The 20,464-nt window shown below is 45.2% G+C and overlaps 1 protein-coding gene across 13 annotated transcripts in view; it reads right to left on the bottom strand.

Moving 5' to 3' along the window:
* PTPRT (protein tyrosine phosphatase receptor type T) overlaps positions 1-20,464 on the bottom strand; it is a 1,128,767-nt gene that overhangs the window by 280,793 nt on the left and 827,510 nt on the right. For all 13 annotated transcript variants that reach the window (XM_032295649.1, XM_032295654.1, XM_032295655.1 and 10 more), the window contains exons 10-11: positions 5,067-5,268; positions 3,594-3,696 (exon numbers count right to left, since the gene is read on the bottom strand). In XM_032295649.1, the coding sequence (XP_032151540.1) occupies positions 3,594-3,696; positions 5,067-5,268 (305 nt within the window). The remainder of the gene's footprint in view (positions 1-3,593; positions 3,697-5,066; positions 5,269-20,464) is intronic.

Raw genomic sequence — 20,464 nt, 5'->3', positions numbered from 1 at the left:
AATGCTCCAGAGCCTTGAGAGGAAAAGCAGCCAGACATTTCCAGACACCAACCATTTCCCCTTTGAGCAGTGACATTTCTTTTAATTTTTTTGGATGAAAATGTCACCAAGATATATCATGCACACCTTCCTCCTAGGAGGTGGCATGGTAAAGTAAGATGAGTGTTGGCTTTGGGTCATTTGAACTAAGTTTAAATTTTGCCTGTACCACTTGCTTGCTTTATAGCCTGAGTCAACTCACTTAGCTTCTGTTTGTCTCAGTTTCTGTATCTGCAAAATGAGGAGACTATTATCACAATGTCGTGAGAATACAGGTGGCGTTAGATATAGAGACAAACAGGTAGCAAGTGTCTGTTCCTTAAATGAAAGCTAGCAGGCTCCTGTAAGTTGCAGACCCATATTTTCAGGGCAAACCAGGACCAAGTAATAAATATGCACGGCTGTGAAGGATGACAGCATGTAGACCTACTTGATTTTTTTTTTTTTTTTTTTTTTTTAAGATGGAATTTTGCTCTGCCACTCAGGCTGAAGTTCAATGGCGCATTCTCGGCTCACTGCAACCTCTGCCTCTCAGGTTCAACAGATTCTCCAGCCTCAGCCCCCGAGTATCTGGGATTACAGGCATGTACCACCACGTCAGGCTAATTTTTTTTGTATTTTTAGTAGAGATGGGGTTTCACCATGTTGGCAGGCTGATCTCAAACTCCTGACCTCAAGTGATCCACCCGCCTCAGCCTCCCAAAGTGCTGGGATTATAGGCGTGAGCCACCGTGCCTGGTTGACCTACTTGATTTTTGAGTCCCTGTGTCTGTTTTGCAGAGTTGCGCTATTCCTTTGCACCCTGACAACTGTCATTTCTCATTGCTACTGGGAAACTTTCATCCCCTTATCCCTCCCCATAATTTGCTGAGTCTTAGAATGTATGAGCTTGTTAAACAGACATGCAAACCAAGAGTATAGAGATTCCGAGGGAAAGTGTAAGGGCTTCTGTGTGTGCGAACGGGAAAAGTTTTCATGGGCATTTTGCTTTGGGCTGCTCAGAGGCCCCCTCTGCTGAGTGTGAAGGAGCTTGAACTCTGGGGTCAGGTAGGCCTGGATGTCAGACCTGCCTTACTCTTGGTACTTCCATTTTGTTCAGCCTCTATGAAATAGTTACTGGCCATACTTTACAGATAAGGAGAAATGAGTCTCAGAGAGATTAAGTATCTTGGCCAAGGTCATGCAGTTGTGTTAAAACAGGATCGGACGCCAGGTTTGTTGCCACCAAACTCTAATTCTTTCCATGGCCCCACCCACAGCCAGAACATTGGGAAACTGGACTAAATCCAAACACATTGAAAGGCTATGGATGACAGCTGGATTGGGTCCCTTAGCTGATAGTTCTGTAGGCTTAGTTACCTGGGTCTGCTATATCAAGATCATGGACTGTGGGTCAGACTGGGGCTGTGTTCCGGGTTAGCTGTTAACATGCCGTGCAACCATGAACAAGCTTCTTCCCTTCTCTGGGCTGTACTTTTGCTATATGAGGAGCTTCCTAAGATTTTGAAACAGTGACCAACACTGTGGTATAAAAGAAGAGAGAATTGTGAAAGGGAATAAAGCTTTGGTGGCTAAAATGGAACATAATTTGACACGTGGGGGACCTGCCTTCAAACTCAGCTTTCCCACTTACTGTCTGTATGCCCTGGGGCATTTCTGTGCCTCAGTTTCTTCATCTGCATCTGAAAAGAGGACAGTATCTCACAGTATACAGAGAAAATTGAATGGCAATGGTACATCAGAGTAACTGGAAGAAAAAGCAGGGGATTCGTAACTCAATTTGACTTAAGACCCAACAATCTGCTTTGACTTATCACAGGTTGGATTATCTTAGAACAATCCATGCATAGAATGTAAGACAAAAGCTCTCTGGTCAGATGCCCCGCAAACATTACCCACACATGTTGCAATGACAGAGGACTCACCTGACTTAGGGGGAACATCGTCCAAAGTCTTCAGACCACACAGGACCTTCTAAATTGGTGGTAGTTGGTTCTGTCTACTCCAACGCCTATCATTTCTAGGTAACGTTGGATATAGGATGGACAGTGGCTTTCTAGACCATCTCAACAGCCTCCTGCTGGGCTGGTGTCCTGGCCTCCAGTGACACAAGGGGTAAGGCTGCACACAAGTCTCTAGTGGCTACTCATGCCCTTCAAACAGGCCGGAACCTCTCAAACACACCTGCATTCTCATCACAGCACTCCCACCTTGATATTTATGTTAAAGCAAACAACCGCCCTGGGTGCTCCTGGTTACAACACGCTGTCTCTCTCCTCTATGCCTTTGCTCACACTCGGCACTCTTACAATGTTGGTGAAACCTTATGCATCATTATACAGTTCAGTGTCTCCTCCACTGGGAATTCTTTCCTCTGAGCTCTTAGAGTGACCTATGTGTATCTCCACAAGGACACACTGTATACTGTAATTATGTTTCTGTCTCCTCAACTAGAGTTTGACTTTCTTTAGGACATGACTTCTCCACGGCTAGCTCACTGCCATGTTCCAAGCACTAAAGCATTGCCCGAGACAGGGTGGGTTCTTAATAAAAATGTTTGCTGAATGAATGAATGGTTTTTAGGTCCTGGGTCTGGCCTCATTCCTGGTACATAAGGTATTCAGTTTATGCTGGATGAGCTGTACAGAGCAATTTGAAAGTCTTTCCACTCGATGCTCTGCTTCATTTTAAGGAAATGTAGTCCTCCTTCCTGGAGTTCTGGGCAAAACCAGCAGCCAGTGTCTCTGCCCTTGTGCAAAGTGTAGCTTGTTTAAAAGAAATGTCCGTGCTCCTAATGTCATGACCTGACATTGGCAGTTTAGCTATGGAGATGCATCACTGTATTCCTGAACTCTGACCATCTCTTATTAAAATCAGCAGTTTTACCAGATGGCAAGTGCCCTTGTGGGATTCTAACACCTTACAGCCTTAAACTGGACCAGCCCTCAGGTCTTGGCACATTTGTGATCTCTGAGCAGGTTGTTTGCAGAATTCAGCAAGTCTGTCTATCTGGATGTTACTGGCAGCGACACAAGGAAAAGTGATCTTGCCAGGAGACTGTGCTCCAGGTCCCCAACCCCACAAACTAAATTTATCATAAACACATTCCAGGAAGTTTTCTTCTGGACCATCTCAGGTCCCTATTAGGATGTACCTTGTATTTTGTTGCTTTTGTTTTTGAGACAGGATCTCACTCTTTTGCCCAGGCTGGAGTGCAGTGGTGTGATCACAGTTCACTGCAGTCTCAGTCTTCCAGGCTCAAGTGATCTTCCCATATCATCCTCTCGAGTAGCTGGGACTATGGGAGTGTGCAATTCCACCTAATTTTTAAAAACATTTTTCTTTGTAGAGACAGGGTCTCCCTATGTTGCCCAGGTTTGTTTTGAACTCAGGGGTTCCCTTTGAAGTGGGCTTGGGGCTACTGACCTTCCTCCCAGGAAGCTTTGCTCCTGGCCAGTCTTGCCCATGGGCATTGCCAGTCATATGATTCAACTGGAGGCCCATGTGACACAGAGAAGGAAAACTGCAGACTCCAAGTGAAGAACCATCCTCACCTGACAGGGGCTCCCCGGGACTGGGCAGGTTTCAGCATCACTGTGATGGTCGTGTCTGTTTCATTCAATGGGGTGTCTGTGTCGTACTCAGGCATCGACGGAGCTGGGCGGGAAACAGAGAGTGCAGGTGAGTTCAGCACAGGTTCCCACCCTGCTCACCACCTCCCCTTGCTGCCATCCTTAAAGACCAGCATGACTAGAGGGAGGATGCTTAAAAAAGGGGCTGGATGAGAAGCCTTCCAGGCCTTCAGTAAAGGAGGCCCTGGTGCCCGGCCTATCCACAGTAGGTTTCTTCAAGGTGCAGTAGCGTGGGGAAGGGTGGCAATGATGTGTCAGGTAATCTGCATGAACCAAAAAATTCCACATCTAATAAAGAGATACGTCCAGGGAATATAAGTGCTAACGGAGAAGTGAAAGCAGACTCAGCCTTGCTAAACACATTTAAAATGCAAATTAAATCAATTATGTACAACCTCCCCTCTACTTTTTTTTTTTTCTTCATGAGACCCCTTTCCCTCACACTCAGCTGACAGGAATGCAGCTATATCTAATCCTTTGGGAAGGTAATTAAGCCATTTGTAGTAACAGCTATTAAAACACACACCCTTTTTAGTTCACTTCCTCCAACTTCTGAATTTAATCCTAAAGTTATAATCTAAACCCATGATTTAAACTTTATTTTGTAACATGTTTATTAAAGTGTTATTTTGTAAAAACACGGAAGCACCAAATATCCAACCACAGGGGAATGTATAATTAAATTACGTCCATCCACTCGACAGAACATTATAACAAAAGCAATGTAGCAACATAGGAAACACTTATGGGATAAACATACGAGAAAACATTAAGCTACAAAATAAAATCATGTTTTTCTGCAAAACCATGTGCAAAATATGTATATATGCAGACCAGAATTGCATAGATATTTAGGATAATGAAAGCTGTAGAAAAGGTTCTGAAATAATTCTGCACTGAGGCTGTCTAGTGGCAGAGGGGGTTCTACTGGTGACAGCAGTCTATGATTTTGGACTGCTGTGGCCCTATAATAGTAATTCATTTATTCATTCATTCATTTATCAGGCATTTCATGAGAACCTGTGCTAATGTCTTACACTGGCACAAAGAACGTTCCTGAAAGTGAATTTAAAAACTAACTTGTATGCAATATACGTTATCTACACACACACACACACACACACACACACACACACACACACACACAATTTCATGAAATCCTGTGGGCAAATTATTAAGTGAGTGCCACCTAATTAATCTAGTTTTTACACTTTCCGAAGTTCATCACTTAGGTTTCCTTCATAGAAGACAACAATGATAACTCACTAGGGACTGGATCATCCTAATTCCACCGCTATCACAGGGTGAAAAGGCAAGAAAAATTTCTACTTCAAGGGAAATTGGCAAGTGGGGGTAAAACCACCTTTCTTCCTTTTTCGTTTCTAGGAGAGATACCTGAAATTTTGGTGGCGATCCGAGTGGTGACGGGTGGCCCAAAGCCCTTTGCTGTGCTGGCCTTGATGGTAAAGGAATAGGTGGTCCCTGGGTACAGACCCACAAACAGGTGGTGGGTTTCATTCCGGAGCTTGAACACTTTCCCCCTCTGGCTGGACAGGTCAGCACTTGGGTCCAGGGAGCCAACAGCCTTGTAGTTGATCTGCAGGACAAGCCAGCAAACAAACAAATAAATGCCTCGCTCAGGAAGCTGGACCGAGCTCATCTGGAGGAACCTTAGGGAAGCGGGGGGAGGGAAGGGCATGTGGGCTTGGCCGGCAGATTCTGCTAAGCTGCCTGTTGCTGTCCACTTTACAGATGATCCCAGCCTCCAAATACCCCATTGCTCACCCACTGGAGCAATGCATGTTCTCACTGATTTGTAGGAGTTAAAACTTAAAAAATAACTGAACTTGCAGAGATAGAGAGTAGAAGGATGGTTATCAGAGGCTGGGAAGGGTAGCAGAGGGTAGGGGGTGGTTAATGGGCAGAAAAAAATTGAAAGAATGCATAAGACTTCGTATTTGCTAGCACAACAGGGTGTACAGTCAAAAATCATTTAACCATACATTTTTAAATAACTTAAAGGATATAATTGGATTGTTTCTAACACAGATGATACACGCTTGAGGGGATGGACACCCCATTTATCCTGATGTGATTATTATGCACTGCATGCTTATATCAAAATACCTCATGTAACCCATAAACATATCCACCTACTATGTACCCACAAACATTTTTTTAAAAAAGAAATAGTGAACCACAGATGTCACTCTGAATTTTTTGATAGTTTCATGAAAAGACGTAAAAAAAAAAACCAACAAATTTTAATAACACATCTTGTTGAACCCAATGTATCCAAGCTACTATCATTTCAATCTGTAGTCAACATAAAAATTGAATTGTTTATATTCTATACTATTCGTATGAAGTCTTACAAATATGTTGTGTCTTTTACTCCTTCAGCACAACTTCATTTGGACTAACCCCTGCTTTTCACAAGTGCAGTGGCCCTGTGTGGCCAGTGACCACCATGCTGGATATTGCAGTCACAGAGCAGTGCTCAAGTACAGTGTCCCAGTGAGAATATTTGTGAGTCTTGATAAAAATGCAGATCATGGGCCCCATATTCCACACAGATAGCAATTGCTGACTGGTGCTTTCTTGGGCATTATCTTTTTTTTTTTTTTTTTTTTTTTTTTGCCTTCCTCAAATCCTTGGGGGCATCAGGATAGCTACTCTCATTTTAATAATGGAGAAACCGAGGTGCCATTGGAAGCCACTTGCAGTCAGCATTTTTCAAATTGTATAGGGAGACAGTTTATCGATGGCATATGAAGACACGCCCCATGTGACATATCATGTGAGTTCAGCAATAACCAAACTGGTCTACACCTGTGAAATGCTTCGTGTCTACTGTTCCCTGATCACACACTGGGTGCCAGAGCAAGGTACTAGAAGAGTTTTGAAGTGCTCACTCTCAATTTCTGCACTTGCCCAAGGATGAAAATAACTAACAGTTGGTAGCCCAGCACTAGTCCCGTGGATCACACTTTGAGCGTCACATCTTGAAATTACACAGTTGTAAAGTTGCAAACACAGGATTTTTTCTCTGTTTGTCTTACCTGGTTTGTTCCATTAAAAATGTTTAATTAGGCTAGGTATGATGGCTCACATCTGAAATCCCAGCACTCGAGAAGGCCAAGCTGGGAGAAATGCTAGAACGAGAAGTTCGAGACCAGCCTGGGCAACACAGTAGGCCCCTGTATCTACAAAGTATTGAAGCAATAGCTGGCTGGGGTGGTGCACATCTGCAGTCCCCGCTCCTCAGGGGCTGAGGTGGGAAGATGGCTGGGGCCCAGGAGTTCAAGGCTATAGTGAGCCATGAGTGCACCACTGCACTTTAGCCTGGGTGACAGAGTGAAACCCTGTCGCAAATAAAAAATAAAAATAAAAAGTTTAATTATGGTATAATATACATACAGAAAAGTATCCCTCTTGATGAATGTTTGAAAATGGATATAGTCATATAATCAAAAACCAAACCATTACCAGGCCCAATACTTTTTCTTACACTCCCTTGCAATCCTACTTGCCTACCCCCAACAGGGATCACCTCTGCCTTTTTTTTTTTTTTTTTTTTTGAAAGAGGTTCTATCTCTGTCGCCCAGGCTGGAGTGCAATGACACAATCTCGGCTCACTGCAACCTCTGCCTCCCCAGTTTAAGCGATCCTTGTGCCTTAGCCTCCCAAGTAGCTAGGATTACAGGTGCATGCCACCACGCCCAGCTAATTTTTGCGTTTTTATTAGAGACAGGGTTTTAGCATGTTGACAAGGCTGGTCTCAAACTCCTGACCTTAAGTGATTCACCTGCCTTGGCCTCCCAAAGTGCTAGGATTACAGGCATGAACCACCACACCCAGCCTACCTTGGTCTCACTTTTAACAGCACAGACTAGTTTTTCCAGTTTTTGCACTGTATATAAATGAAATCCTATGAAATTTGCGTTTTGGTTTCTGGCTTCTTTCTCTTAACATTATCGTTACATCCATGGGATTCATCCATGTTGTCATGGACAGTAGCAAATAAGGCATTCTCAGGTACATTCAACAATCTATTGCTGACACTGTGCTAAGCAGATCTGACTCTGAAGCCGGCACTCTATATTCTATACCACCCTGCCTGGCCTGGAGACGCCATGCGTCAGTTGAAGAACGCATTCACTCATCCACTTATTTGCTCCTTCACATGTTTCCTGTGTACCCCTGTATTCTGAGCCCTGCACTGTGTGCTGCTGGGGAGGGGGCAACTGAATTCAAGTCAGGCCTTGTCCTCAAGTGATTTCCATTCTTGAGTGAGGGAAGCCAGTTATATAGACAGCTGACATCACTTACCTTCTGTCAAGAATGGCCAAACCCAAGCAGAAAAGGAAGCACATCAACTTCTCTTCAAAAATAAGCAATTTGCTATTACTGGCAATGACACCAAATGTTGTGGAGAGAAAAGTGATTTATCTCTCCTATGATAAACAGTAGTGGTGCCACACCCTTGAGGAGAGGTCAGACTGCCCAGAGCAGAGTGCGCGCAGGAGGAGAAATGCAGGGAGCTGAGGGCTTTGGGCTTTTTACAAGCAGCGCCTGAGCGTGCATGTGCACCATGCAGGTGGCTGCCAGCTTCAGGCTGCTCTGGTGGGCCTGTCTACAGCGTTCCCTATGGTCACCCTTGCCCACCTCAGTCCCTCTCAGAGGCAAGTGCTACAGGTGTCTATCTGCCTCTGTTTGAGGACTTTCTCCATGGGTGCTTGCTGGAAATGGGGGGGGGGGCGTAATTAACACCCCAACCACGATGGGAGTTAATGCACAAATTCCCCAGGCTCTCCTTCCTTGACACCCCTGCAAACGTCCCCTCCTTGGTATCCCTGCAGCATCCCAATTTCCCTGAGGGGCTCAGCTCCACTTCTAGAGGCAGCTGCTTTGACAACACAGTGATTATTGGCTACTTTCCTTTCTCTTCCCCACGCTACACCTCTTTACCGGTGTGTCTTAAACTTCTCAGCAATCTGCTCATATTCAAATCCTTATCTCAAGGTCTGCTTCTGAGAAGGACCAAAGTAAGGAAAAGTGCTCAGGGAGGTATCTCAGGAGAGAGTGGAACTAATGCCTGAAGGACGATCCTGAGTCAAAGAGGAAAGAGTATTGTAGGTTCCAGGCAGGGGGAACCACCTGGGCAAAGACCTGGGGTGGGAAAAGGTTTGGACAGAGCAAAGGCCAGAGCCACTGCAGAGCGGTGAGCAACTAGGGGCAAATGGAGTTTTCAGTGTGCAGGTGGATTCTGGTTCAGAGACTTCAGCCTGTAGCCACCAACCCCAGTGCACCAGTGGAGAGGATATGCCCTTGCATTCTTTGAAAATTCTGTCCCTGTACCCCTGCCTGCACTGGTGGCAACTACATTGATATACAGACACTGGGAGGTGGAACTCATGCCTTATTTACTAGCCAATTCCTTTCCTGCGTTCCAAATTCAATCCAAAAGCAACTCAATTTCCACCAAGCTGTCAATATAATATACCGCGCTGCTCTGCTCTCCTAACCTTTCCTGGTATTACAGGATCCTCACTTACTTGTAATGAAACACTATGAATAAATCAATGTATGTTAATATAGCATGTCTTCAATTTTTTATGAAGGGCTTCGCCAAATCTAATTCCCACTGCTTTGTCAGGAACAGTCTTTGAAAAATTTAACTTGCAAGTTTTACGAAGTTAGTGGGGGATCGGGCTGGGGAGGGAAAGAAGAAAGGTGAGAAAAATGGGAGGGGATGGAGCTGTGGCTGTAAATGTATAATACCATATGAACCTTCATTTGTAAGTGGGGCAAAGGGGAGATTTGTTGGAATAGCAAACATAAAGGGTTAGTAAGGGGATGGGTGCACAGGTGCACATCAACCCTGGGCTCCTGGCATAGGCTTTGGCCGCAGCAAGTACTCAAGGATGTCCCCCCTCTCTTTTAGTTGCTGACAGTAGGATCCCCAGCCAGAAGCCAAAGCAAGTGCTTTATAATGAAAATCCAATCATGTCATAAGAGCAATGGTTTCCCACAGCTCTCAGGATGAAGACTGTGTCTGTGTAATGTGGCCTTAATCAGCTCGGTGCATGAGCTGGCCTCTGTTGTCCTCTCCCCTACCACCCCAAGCCTTATTTCAGTACCTGAAAACAATGATGGTCCTTTCTGCCACAGGGCTTTGCACCAGCTGTTCTGTCGGCTGGGACCTCGTCTTCCTTCCCATGCCTCCCATTTGCCTGATTCATGATTCCTCGTCCTTAGCTAACCTCACTTATAGTGACTCTTTTTATAGGCATCTTTGCTGACTCCCAGGTTCTCTTATTTTATGTTTCCAGAATCACCTGTCTCTCCTTTGAGCCATGAATTTTCCATGTACCCGTGTAGTTATTTCATCAATAAGTCCCTTTTCTACCAGCCCATGATTTGAAAAAATACGACCTGCAAGTGAAATTCAATCCGCCTTCTGTTTTTTAAGTAAAGTTTTATTGGAAAACAGCTAACCATTTATTTAAATGTGGGCTATGGATACTTTCACACCACAAAAGCAGAGCTAAGTAGTTGCAAGAGATACCCTATGGCCCACACGGCCTAAAATATTTGTTCTCTGGCCCTTTATAGAAAAAGTTTGCTGACCTATATACTAGACTTTAAGCTCCAAGGAGGCAAAGATCTTACCTGGTGTTTGTTCAGCATTTATCCTTTTCCAAGTATAAATGAATAATTAAATCAGCTGTGTGGCTTGAGTGATTGCTTAACCTCTCTGAGCCTCGAGTTCTTCAAGGGTAAAATTTTAATTCTAATTTTAGTTTCCATTTTAATTTATTTTGCAGAATGACCCCAATTTCTTTACAAAAAAGAAAAGCCATTTGTTTGGGAGGAATGCTCCAGAGTGTTCATGAGTGGCTTTAGCTTCTGCAGCAAGGCTCCGGCTGCAATGGACCAGGGGACATCTCGGGAAGAACAGGTCACTTTTCCACCTGGGCTTCAGGAAGGAGCAAGAGAGGGAGGGAGAGCAGAAGGAAATGATTTCCCTCGGAGAATTCCATCAGGAAGGATTTGTTTGTTTCCTGAACATGCTTGGGTTGAGCTGCGCTGTGCTCCTGGCACTGGGCTAGAGGCAGGGTGTGACTACATTGGTTCCATGTTCAGAGACAGCATAGATGGCCTGGCAGAATAATTTATTCACAAAGATCACTCCCAATGAGAAGACGCCAAATTGAGGAAACCCCTTATAATTTTATCAAGCTAACCAAGTGTTCTTTTGACATACTTATATACACGTCAAGTTAAAAACAGGTTCATGTAAGCATCATGATCAGAGACAAGGTAGTATTAAACCCATAATCAAGTAGAATTTAAAAAGATTGAGAATATTGATAGCAGCATTAGCTATCAGTGACAACAGTGTCAACTGAGTCAAGACCTGCCCACCCACAGCTTATTGCTCCGGAAGCATCCTCTAGAGTTCCGCACCCTCCCATTTTGCCACTACATTTGTGTCTTCATCCTAAAGTCCTGGGAGGGTCAGCGCCCTAAGTTATCCATCTCATCTCCTCCTGACTTTCTTCAATGGCTTCCAGCTAATACTCTGGAAGTCTCACCATACTAACTTCTAACAGGGCCACAGGAAAAAGAAGGCCAATCTGGCTGGTGCATCAAATAAAGGGTTAAATCTATCTATTTTTTCTTTAAGCTAAAAACAACTGGTTAAAATATTTTCTCCTGTTTTCCACTCCACTCTCAACGTGTCCACAGGCACAGTCTCCACCATCTTGGTGGCCTCAGAGGCAACTGGTACAAAAGGAAATCAGCTCAAGGCAATCTCTTATCAGAAAGCAAAGTATTAGCTCTTTGGTTTCCCAGCAATTTCAAAGTACAAAGTGAACCCAGTAAGAATGCACAGATGACTGTGACACACATGCTGGTGACTTCTTGACCAGGGTGCCCTTGTTTTTTCCTTAGTGAGCCGAGGACCATAATAACAACAGAAAAGCGATTATGACTGACACTCGTATTGCTGCTCCTGGTGCATCTGAGGCTGCGGACCCGGTGAGAACGTGAGGACCTGCTGTTTCTCTGCACATGCAGCTATGCTTTTACTTCTCTGGGGGGTTGCTTCTTCTCTTCATCCACAAATGCTCACTGAGAACCCACTTTGTGCTAGACTCAGGCTGGGGAGGAAAGCCATAGATGAGGAAGACATAGTTCTAGACTTTGGGGACAAACACAAGCCTTGATGGATATTACGGGGGCCAAAGTCCTTCAGATGCAAGTGATTTTGCCAGAGAGAGAAGACAGCCTCTTAGAGAAGCCGTGAGAACACTGGGCTAGGCCTGTGGTCCTCAGCCCTGGCTGAGCATAGAATGCTTAGGAGACCTTTTAAAAATAGTGCCAGTTCCAGCACTATTCACAATAACAAAGGCACGATATCAACGCAAATGGCCATCAATGATAGACTGGATAAAGAAAATGTGGTACATACACAACAGGGAATACTATGCAGCCGTAAAAAGGAATGAGATCATGACATAGGCAGGGACAGAGATGGAGCTGGAAGCCATCTTCCTCAGCAAACTAACAGGAACAGAAAACCAAATACTTCATTGTTCTCACTTATAAGTGGGAGCTGAACAATAAGAACACATGGACACAGGGAGAGGAACAACATACAGTGGGGCCTGTCAGGGGCTGAGGGAGGGGGAGGGAGAGCATCAGGATAAATAGCTAATGCATGCTGGGCTTCATACCTAGGTGATGCGTTGACAGGTGCAGCAAACCACCACAGCACACATTTACCTGTGTAACAAACCTGCCCATCCTGCGCATATACCCTGGAACTTAAAAATAAAGTAAAAAAGTCAGATGCTGGGTCCCACCCCAGACCAATTAAAATAAAACCCTCTGGATAGAAGGACCTGGGCAATGAAACATTTGAAAGCTGATCAGGAGATCCAACTGGGTCCCAAAGCTGAGAATGATGGAGCTGGGACTCAGAGCACAAAGGGGGTTCGGTAGAAGAGTTGGGAGATGAGGCTGTGCCAAGGGAAGGAGTCCTCAAACGACCTGCGGGAGTACTGCCGTGACAGTGCTGCAGGCAGGATACCTTGATGACAGCTGACATGGGTGGGTGAAACTACAGTGAAACAATATCTGTGTAGCCTCAAAGTACCTCCCACCAAAGTTACTCATTACTCTTATGGTTTTTTCATCAGACCAGAAATTCTCTGATACTCTTCCCTTTGGGAGATAGAATCTAATGCCTCTTGTCTTGAGGGTGGGCTGGACTCAATGATTCATGACTCACTTTGAATGAATGGAGCATGGAAAGGGGAAAAAAATAGTGGCTTTTAAGTGGAGAAACCTGGAAGACACCAGTGTTCCAAGTGATCAAGGTCAGCATCACCAGTGATAAGTCACGTCGAGATCATGTGCCCCTGATATGATGTGGTGAGCGGGACATATGTTTTCTGGGGCTTTCCTCCTCATAACCTCAGTCTACTAACAAGAAAACATCAGATAAACTCAGATTGAGTATTGGAACAGTATTCTTACAAAGTGCCACCAGGTACAGTGGCTCATGCCTGTCTGTAATCTCAGCACTTTGGGAGGCTAGGGCAGGAGGATTACTTGAGCCCAGGAGTTTGAGAACAGTTTGGGCAATGAACTGACACCTTTTAAAAAAACTAGCCAGGCATAGTGGCACACGTCTGTAGTCCTAGTTACTTGGGAGGCTGAGGCAGGAGGATCACTTGAGGTCTGGAGGTTGAGGCCGTAGTGAGCCACGATCACAGCACAGCATTCCAGCCTGGGAAACAGAGTGAGACCATGTCTCAAAGCAAAGCAAACAAACAAACAAAACAAAGAAAAAAGTGTGAAGGTCACAGAAAAACAAAGAAAGGCCAAGAAATGGTCACAGGTTGAGGAACAAGGAGACATGACAACGAAATGCTATGTGAGAACCTAGAAGAAAAAAGAGGACCTCTGCAGAAAAACTGGAGAAATCTGGGGGGGAAAAAAAAAAGTCTGGAGTTCGGCCAATAGTAACGCACTGACATAAATCTTTAATTTTGATAAATATACCATGGCTATGCAAGATGTTGACATTGGGGAAAGTTGTGGGAAGGGTATAAGACACTCCATACTATTTTTTTAAATGATTTCTCCGTAAACTTAAAACTATTTCAAAATGAATTGTTTAGAAGACAACAAATGGCATGCTGAGATTTGGCTCCTGTGAACCTCTTTGTGGCTACAGAACGGAATCCACAACAAATATCCATCGAGCTCTTGACTAGGTGCCTGGCCATCTACTAAGCTCTAGAGAATCATCAGGAACCTCCTGTGGGATCAAACGCTGGGAGAAAACAAGCTGGAAGTCCAGCTGGCCCAGGGTCTTTAGTATTCACCATCCATAACCAAAAGGCAGGGTTAGTTAGTGGGTGATAATAACAAGAACTAGCATTATGTGCTGACCATGTGTATAATCCTCTCCCGAGTCACCACCCTGCTCATTAGCTCCCTCCCAGACAGACTTTAGGTGAGTGTGTTCCTGTCAACAGGTGCTCCCTCCAGCAGTGCCTCTGGCCCCCCCAATCCTTAGCAGTGGGCTGTTTCCCAGTCTCATTCTCTTCCCTCCCCTCCCCACAAGGAAGGGATACTCTGAGTATTACACTTGCCAACTGCCCTGAATTTCAAAGAAGGCAGTCAGAGTCCCACAGCAGGGCCAGCATCAACTCAGATGTCTCTAAGCTCTTTCTTCTTAAACTATCGTAATAGTTTGATAGTTTGGTGAGACCCACAGGAATGAGTGGAAAAGGCGCATTAAATTTCTGTTCTGAAGGAAGGGAAGATGACTCTCATGAGCATATAACAGAGAAAACATATGCTCTTACAAGCATAAAACAGAGATTGAGTCTCTGGGGTCAGGTGCCTTCCCCATAGAGTGTGAAGCTGTTAGCCAGATGAAGGCACGGGAGAAGGGTGGGAGGAATGAGAGGAGATGGTGGAGAATGAAAGAAGAGAAGGCTCTTGGGCAGGACCACTGCTTGCCTATGGGGTGCTTTTGCACAAAGTAGAAAAAGGTTCCTGTCTCAACTCAGTTTCAGCCCCCTGTACTTCCGTGAGCTGATGCTGCCTTTGTGAGAAGAAAAAGATACACCTTCCTCAGCGCCCAGTCATATTCTTTCTGGCAGACACAGCGCAGGGCTTAACGGATCTCATTCCCTTGGTAGTGTATCTTTGTGCAGTGCACAAACTATGCAACAGTAGATGGCATTCCTGCTGAGCTCAGATTATGGAAGCCTTTAATGAACTACTCAAGTGTATATATTTTATTTTGAGGGTAATACAGAGCCATTAAAGGGGAGGAGAGGCTATCAAGAGCGACACAGGATCACACCGCAGTGCTACTGGAAGTGTAGTTTGCAGACAAATAGCATCAGCACCATCTGGGAGCTTGATAGAGATGCAGATTCATAAGTCTGCCCCAGACCTCCTGATCAGAATGTCCAGGGCTGGCCCAGCACGCTGTTGCTTCATAAGCTCTCCAGGTAATTAGCATGCACGTTGAATCTGGCGAAGCACTTTCTCAGGCAAGGGGATGGAGGACTGACATGACCAGAGGAACAACCCAAGGATCCCTTTGGATGGTCTGGCTCTCATGCAGATGGCAAATACAAAGAAGGCCTGGTTTCAACCAGAAGCAGAGGGGATGGAGAGGTGACTAGAGTGACTTTGAGAGCTTCTGAGTCCTGGCTGGAGAAGAATGAGGTCCCTAGAAATGTAAGAATGAGACGGAGCCAACACACGGCCCCAGACCTGAAGGGAGATGAGACCCCTAAGGCTAAAAATCACTGGGGAAGACCTGCAAGTGTCCTTACTGGCCTCAACCTTCCAGTGCTGTTTTAACCTTCATGAAGGCGAAGAGTGTGGGTCTCAGCCAGCGGGAGGGAAGACTGAAACTCAGATCCATCACTTACCAAGAGTTAAGTGACTGGACTGAGGCTCTGTTTTGTACCCTCACCAGCCAAAGGGCTCTGAAAACAACAGAACAGAGTAGCAACGCCTCTGAACAGTGTCTGCCAGGCCTCCCTTCTTCCCAAAGCTGCCGGGTCAGAGGCTCAGCCTGCAGGCTTGGTTGGCTGTGCCAGGGCCTGCCTGGGCTACACTCCCTCCCCAGCACTGCCAGCACAGGGACCCATGCCCATGGTTGCTGGCTGTGTCCATCCTGCCGCAGCCCAGGGGCTCCCTCTAGCCTAGTGTGGACTTTCTCAGTCACCACGGATCAAAGAGGCGCTGCAGGAGTGGGGAAGTCAACTTGTTTGCCCAACATGGCTTTGGGTGATTTCCAATCAATGTCCTGCTCTCTGACTTCAGCTGTTTTCCTGTTGGCTGTGGGATCAAACACTGGGAGAAAACAAGCTGGAAGTACAGCTGGCCCAGGGTCTTTAGTATTCACCGTCCATAACCAAAAGGCAGGGTTAGTTAGTGGGTGATAACAACAAGAATTAGCATTATGTGCCGACCCTGCATATGGTTCTCTCCTGAGTCACCACCCTGCTCATTAGCTCCCTCCCAGACAGACTTTAGGTGAGTGTGTTCCTGTCAACAGGTGCTCCCTCCAGCAGTGCCTCTGGCCCCCACCCCAATCCTTAGCAATGGGCTGTTTCCCAGTCTCATTCTCTTCCCTCCGCTCCCCACATGGAAGGGATACTCTGAGTATTACACTTGCCAACTGCCCTGAATTTCAAAGAATGCAGTCAGAGTCCCATAGCAGGGCCACCTCAACTTGGATGGCTCTAAGCCCTTTCTTCCTAAACTATCATAATGCAGCCCAATAATATGAAGCCTAAACTTCCTTTAGCTTTCAATCTCATGCTGGGGTGTCCTGGGTGCTATGATTTTGTTATTTTCACAGAAACCTTCTTGCTTAATGAGTCTGTCTAGCAATACTTTCAATGGCTTTCAGTCTGTATTGCAGCACTTCTTGGGTTTCTGAACGTAAGCTACTTGCCTTCCAACTTCACACTGAGCTGATTTCTGTTCTGCTAAGTTTAACCTGGTTAAGTTGCTAAGTTGCATGACCAATTCCTTTCCAGTTGGCTTTAGGCATGGAGATGTGAGAAGTTAAGTAATCCCATGACCCTGCTCCTTGGAACCCTGCAGCCATACTAACAGCCTTTCTGGCAGACACAGCCTGGAAACAGCCCTTTATTAAAGGCAAAGCCTGGATTCTATTTATTTATTGTAATAATTGCCAAGCACCCAGCTTGGCACAGAGAAGGAATCAATAAGGTTTACAAAATAAATGAGGATTAAGAATGAAAATATAACAAATCCTGAACAGGGTATCATTGGGATTTGAAATGAGGTCATTCTGAAATCCTGTATTCTCCACCCCACCCTGCCACCTTGCCCCTGGCTCCTCCGTTCACATCCTGTGTGAACAGTTTCTAGGGAGGCGGCTGATTAAGGGAGGCTGCAATTGTCAGAACACAAGGCTTTGTAGAGGGTCTGTCGGAGCCCACCTGCCTCAGGGGGGCTTGCCAAACAAGCCCCAGAAGCTGGGTCCGCGCCTGTCTGGCACAGAGTTGGTGCTCAGTAATTATGCATTTAATAATTAAAGAGGCCCAAGATGGTGAAGGTCTTGTCCTCTGGGCCTGAATTTCTAAATCTGTTTAAGTAGAAAGTCCTTTTGGTGCTTTTCAAAAAATACCCTTTGACACTGCTTTCATTAAAAGGTGGAGTTTATATGCCCTTGAGTCTCAGGGGACTTGGGACTGCTTTGACCAATAGAATGTGGGGGAAGTGATATTTTGTGACTTCTAAGACTAGGTCATGAAGACAATGAAGTTTCTGACTTGTCCACAGAGACACTTCAGTCTACAGCTTCTAAGCTGCTGTGTAAGAAGTCTGACTCCCCTGGGGCCGCCATGTGTGAGCAAACGCAGGCTGCATGGAGAGTCCCTCTGCAGATGCTCCAGACTGACAACCGCAGCTGAGTTCAGTCGTCTGGGCACCAGACAGCTAAGTGAAGACGCTGCCACGTGAGTCCAGTTCTCGGCTGTCTGGTCGCCCTTGAGTCTGCTCAGCTGGGACCCTAGACATTGTGGAGCTGAAACAAATCATCCCTGACCTCTTGGATTCCTGACCCACATACTACGTAAGTTTTTAATAAAGTTGTTGTTTTATTCCACTAAATTCTGGAGCAGTTTGTTACCAGCAGTAGTAACTAGAACATCATTTGTTCATTAGACTTGAGAGTTTCTTAAAGACCATGGGCAATATTTTATTCTCTTTTGTATCCCCCAAGGAAGCAGCAAATGCTTAACAAATACATGCTACATTCTTAGCCAAATGATGAACATCAGCAATACCAGTAATGAGAACTATGGACATTTAGGCTGGGCAACATAGCCAGATCCATTTCCATTTCCATTTCCACACAAACAATTTTTTTTGAAATAGCCAGGCATGGTGGTGCATGCCTGTAGTCCCAGCTACTTGGGAGGCTGAGGCCAGGAGGATTGCTTGAGCCGGGGAGGTCGAGGTTGCAGTTAGGCAAGACTGTCCCACTGCATTCCAGCCTGGGTGGCAGCGTGAGGCCCTGTCTCTAAGAAACAAAATTAGGGCCTGGCCTAGTGGCTCACACCTGTAGTCCCAGCACTTTGGGAGGCCAAGGCAGGCAGAGTACAAGGTCCCGAGATGGAGACTATCCTGGCAAACATGGTGAAACCCTGTCTCTACTAAAAATAAAAAAATTTGCTGGGTGTGATGGCATGTGCCTGTAGTCCCAGCTACTCAGGAGTCTGAGGCAGGAGAATCACTTGAATCCAGGAGGCAGAGGTTGCAGTGAGCTGAGATCATCGTGCCACCGTACTGCAGCCTGGCGACAGAGCGAGACTCCATCTCAAAAACTAACTAACTAAATAAAAAACATGTACATCATATGCTTCTTGATAAGATGATCGGAGAAAGTGTTATGTGTAGTATTTTTTTGCCAAAGATGTACAATCTCAATCTAATTATGAGAAAACGTCAGAAAAAAAAAAAAAAAACAAAAAACAACTAACTTCAAGGACAGCCTATGAAATAACTGACCAGTATTCTTCAGAAGTGTCAAGGTCATAAAATGTTTTCAAATAAATAAATAAAAGCAAGCCTGAATGGCTGAGGAGGTATCCCAGACTGGAGGAGACTAAGGAATAATGACAAGTAAGTGAAACATGGATAGGATTCTGGACTGGAAAAGGATAGTGGGAAGATGAATGAAATTCAAATAAGGCCTGCAGATTATAGTATTCATTATATTGTAGCTTAAGGTATTTATCAATGTTCACTTCCTGGTTTCAATCACTACACTGTGGTTATATAAGATGCTAACATCAGGAGAAGCCAGGTGATAGGTGTATAGGAACTTGTTACTAATTTTCTAACTTTTCTGTAAGTCTAAAATTATTTTAAAATTAAGTATTGAGCCAGGTGTGGTAGCTCACACCTGTAATCACAGCGCTTTGGGAGACCGAGGGGGATGGATCACCTGAGGTCAGAGGTTCGAGACCAGCCTGGCCAACATGGTGAAACCCCATCTCTACTAAAAATAGAAAAATTAGCTGGGTATGATGGTTGGCGCCTGTAATCCCAGCTACTTGAGAGGCTCAGGCAGGAGAATCACTTGAATGCAGGAGGCAGAGATTGCAGTGAGCTGAGATCACGCCACTGCACTCCAGCCTGGATGACAGAGCAAGACTCCATCTCAAAAATAAATAAATAAATAAATAAATAAATGTTGGAAAAAAGAACAGAAAAAAAGGTGCACTAGGTCTCATCAATTGGCTAATCTGGAATCATGGATCCACAAGTCAGAAGCCGAAGGTGCACCCCTTGACCCCTGACATTCTTGCAGCAATTTATTACAATAACAACACAAGTAGACATTTATCACCGCTCACTAGTTGCCAGGTGCGCTGCCAAGCACTTTCCACACATCACTCGTTTAATCATCCCACAAGTTCGTGAGTCTACTACCATTACTATTCTGAGACTTAAGGAGGACAACTTCCCAGTGTTCTCACAGATAAGAAGAGGCAGAGCCAGCTTTGGAAACCCCGGCAGTGTGAATCTAGAATCCACCTGCTTGGCCTCGGAGCTCCTTGGTCATCATGAAGAGCGGCCAGTCTTGCTTTCAGGGGCCCAAAAATTTTTGCTGGAAACCTGTTAGTTAAAGGATCAGCTAGAGTGAAAAGACATCTTAGGAGTTTAGACAGGCAGGGAGAGCTTTTGAGTGCACAGTTGGGTGCACAAAGGCCAAAATTAAGGTGAAATGGGGTGGAAGTAAGTTTGGAGAGTTGGGGGAGATCAGGGACTTGATGCTAGAATGCATTTCCCAAGCACCCCAGAGGGGTTTTCTGACGACCTGGGAACTTCCCGCATCCTTGTCAGAGGCCAAGTCAGGGATCAGGTTGAGAGGCCTTTCTAAGGAGAAATCCATCGATCACGTAATCATACATTCTGGGCCAGTGCAGGGCTGAAGGCTGAAGTTTCATTCTATTGCACTTTTCTTTCATTCAGCATTTTTCTCATGAAATTAAAATAGAATTGATTTTCTCTAAATTAGGCATTAGGAAAGGAATGAAAGGGAGGGCATGCTGGAGACTACAGCATCAATTCAATCCAGTAGAGTGGCATTTGTGAGAAGTTTTATTCGCCCCTGCTTATTAGGAGAAGGTTTTGTAAAAGCCTATTTTTTTGGTTATATCACCTCCTTACCAGAAGCGATGAAATTTCTTTTTTTT

This window comes from Sapajus apella, unplaced genomic scaffold (genome assembly GCF_009761245.1).
Source record: "Sapajus apella isolate SASKATOON/1434 unplaced genomic scaffold, GSC_monkey_1.0 scaffold33, whole genome shotgun sequence".
In the NCBI taxonomy this organism is placed as follows: Eukaryota; Metazoa; Chordata; class Mammalia; order Primates; family Cebidae; genus Sapajus; species Sapajus apella.
The sequence above is the reverse complement of the archived record's forward strand: the minus strand, read 5'-3'. Positions and strand labels throughout refer to the sequence as shown.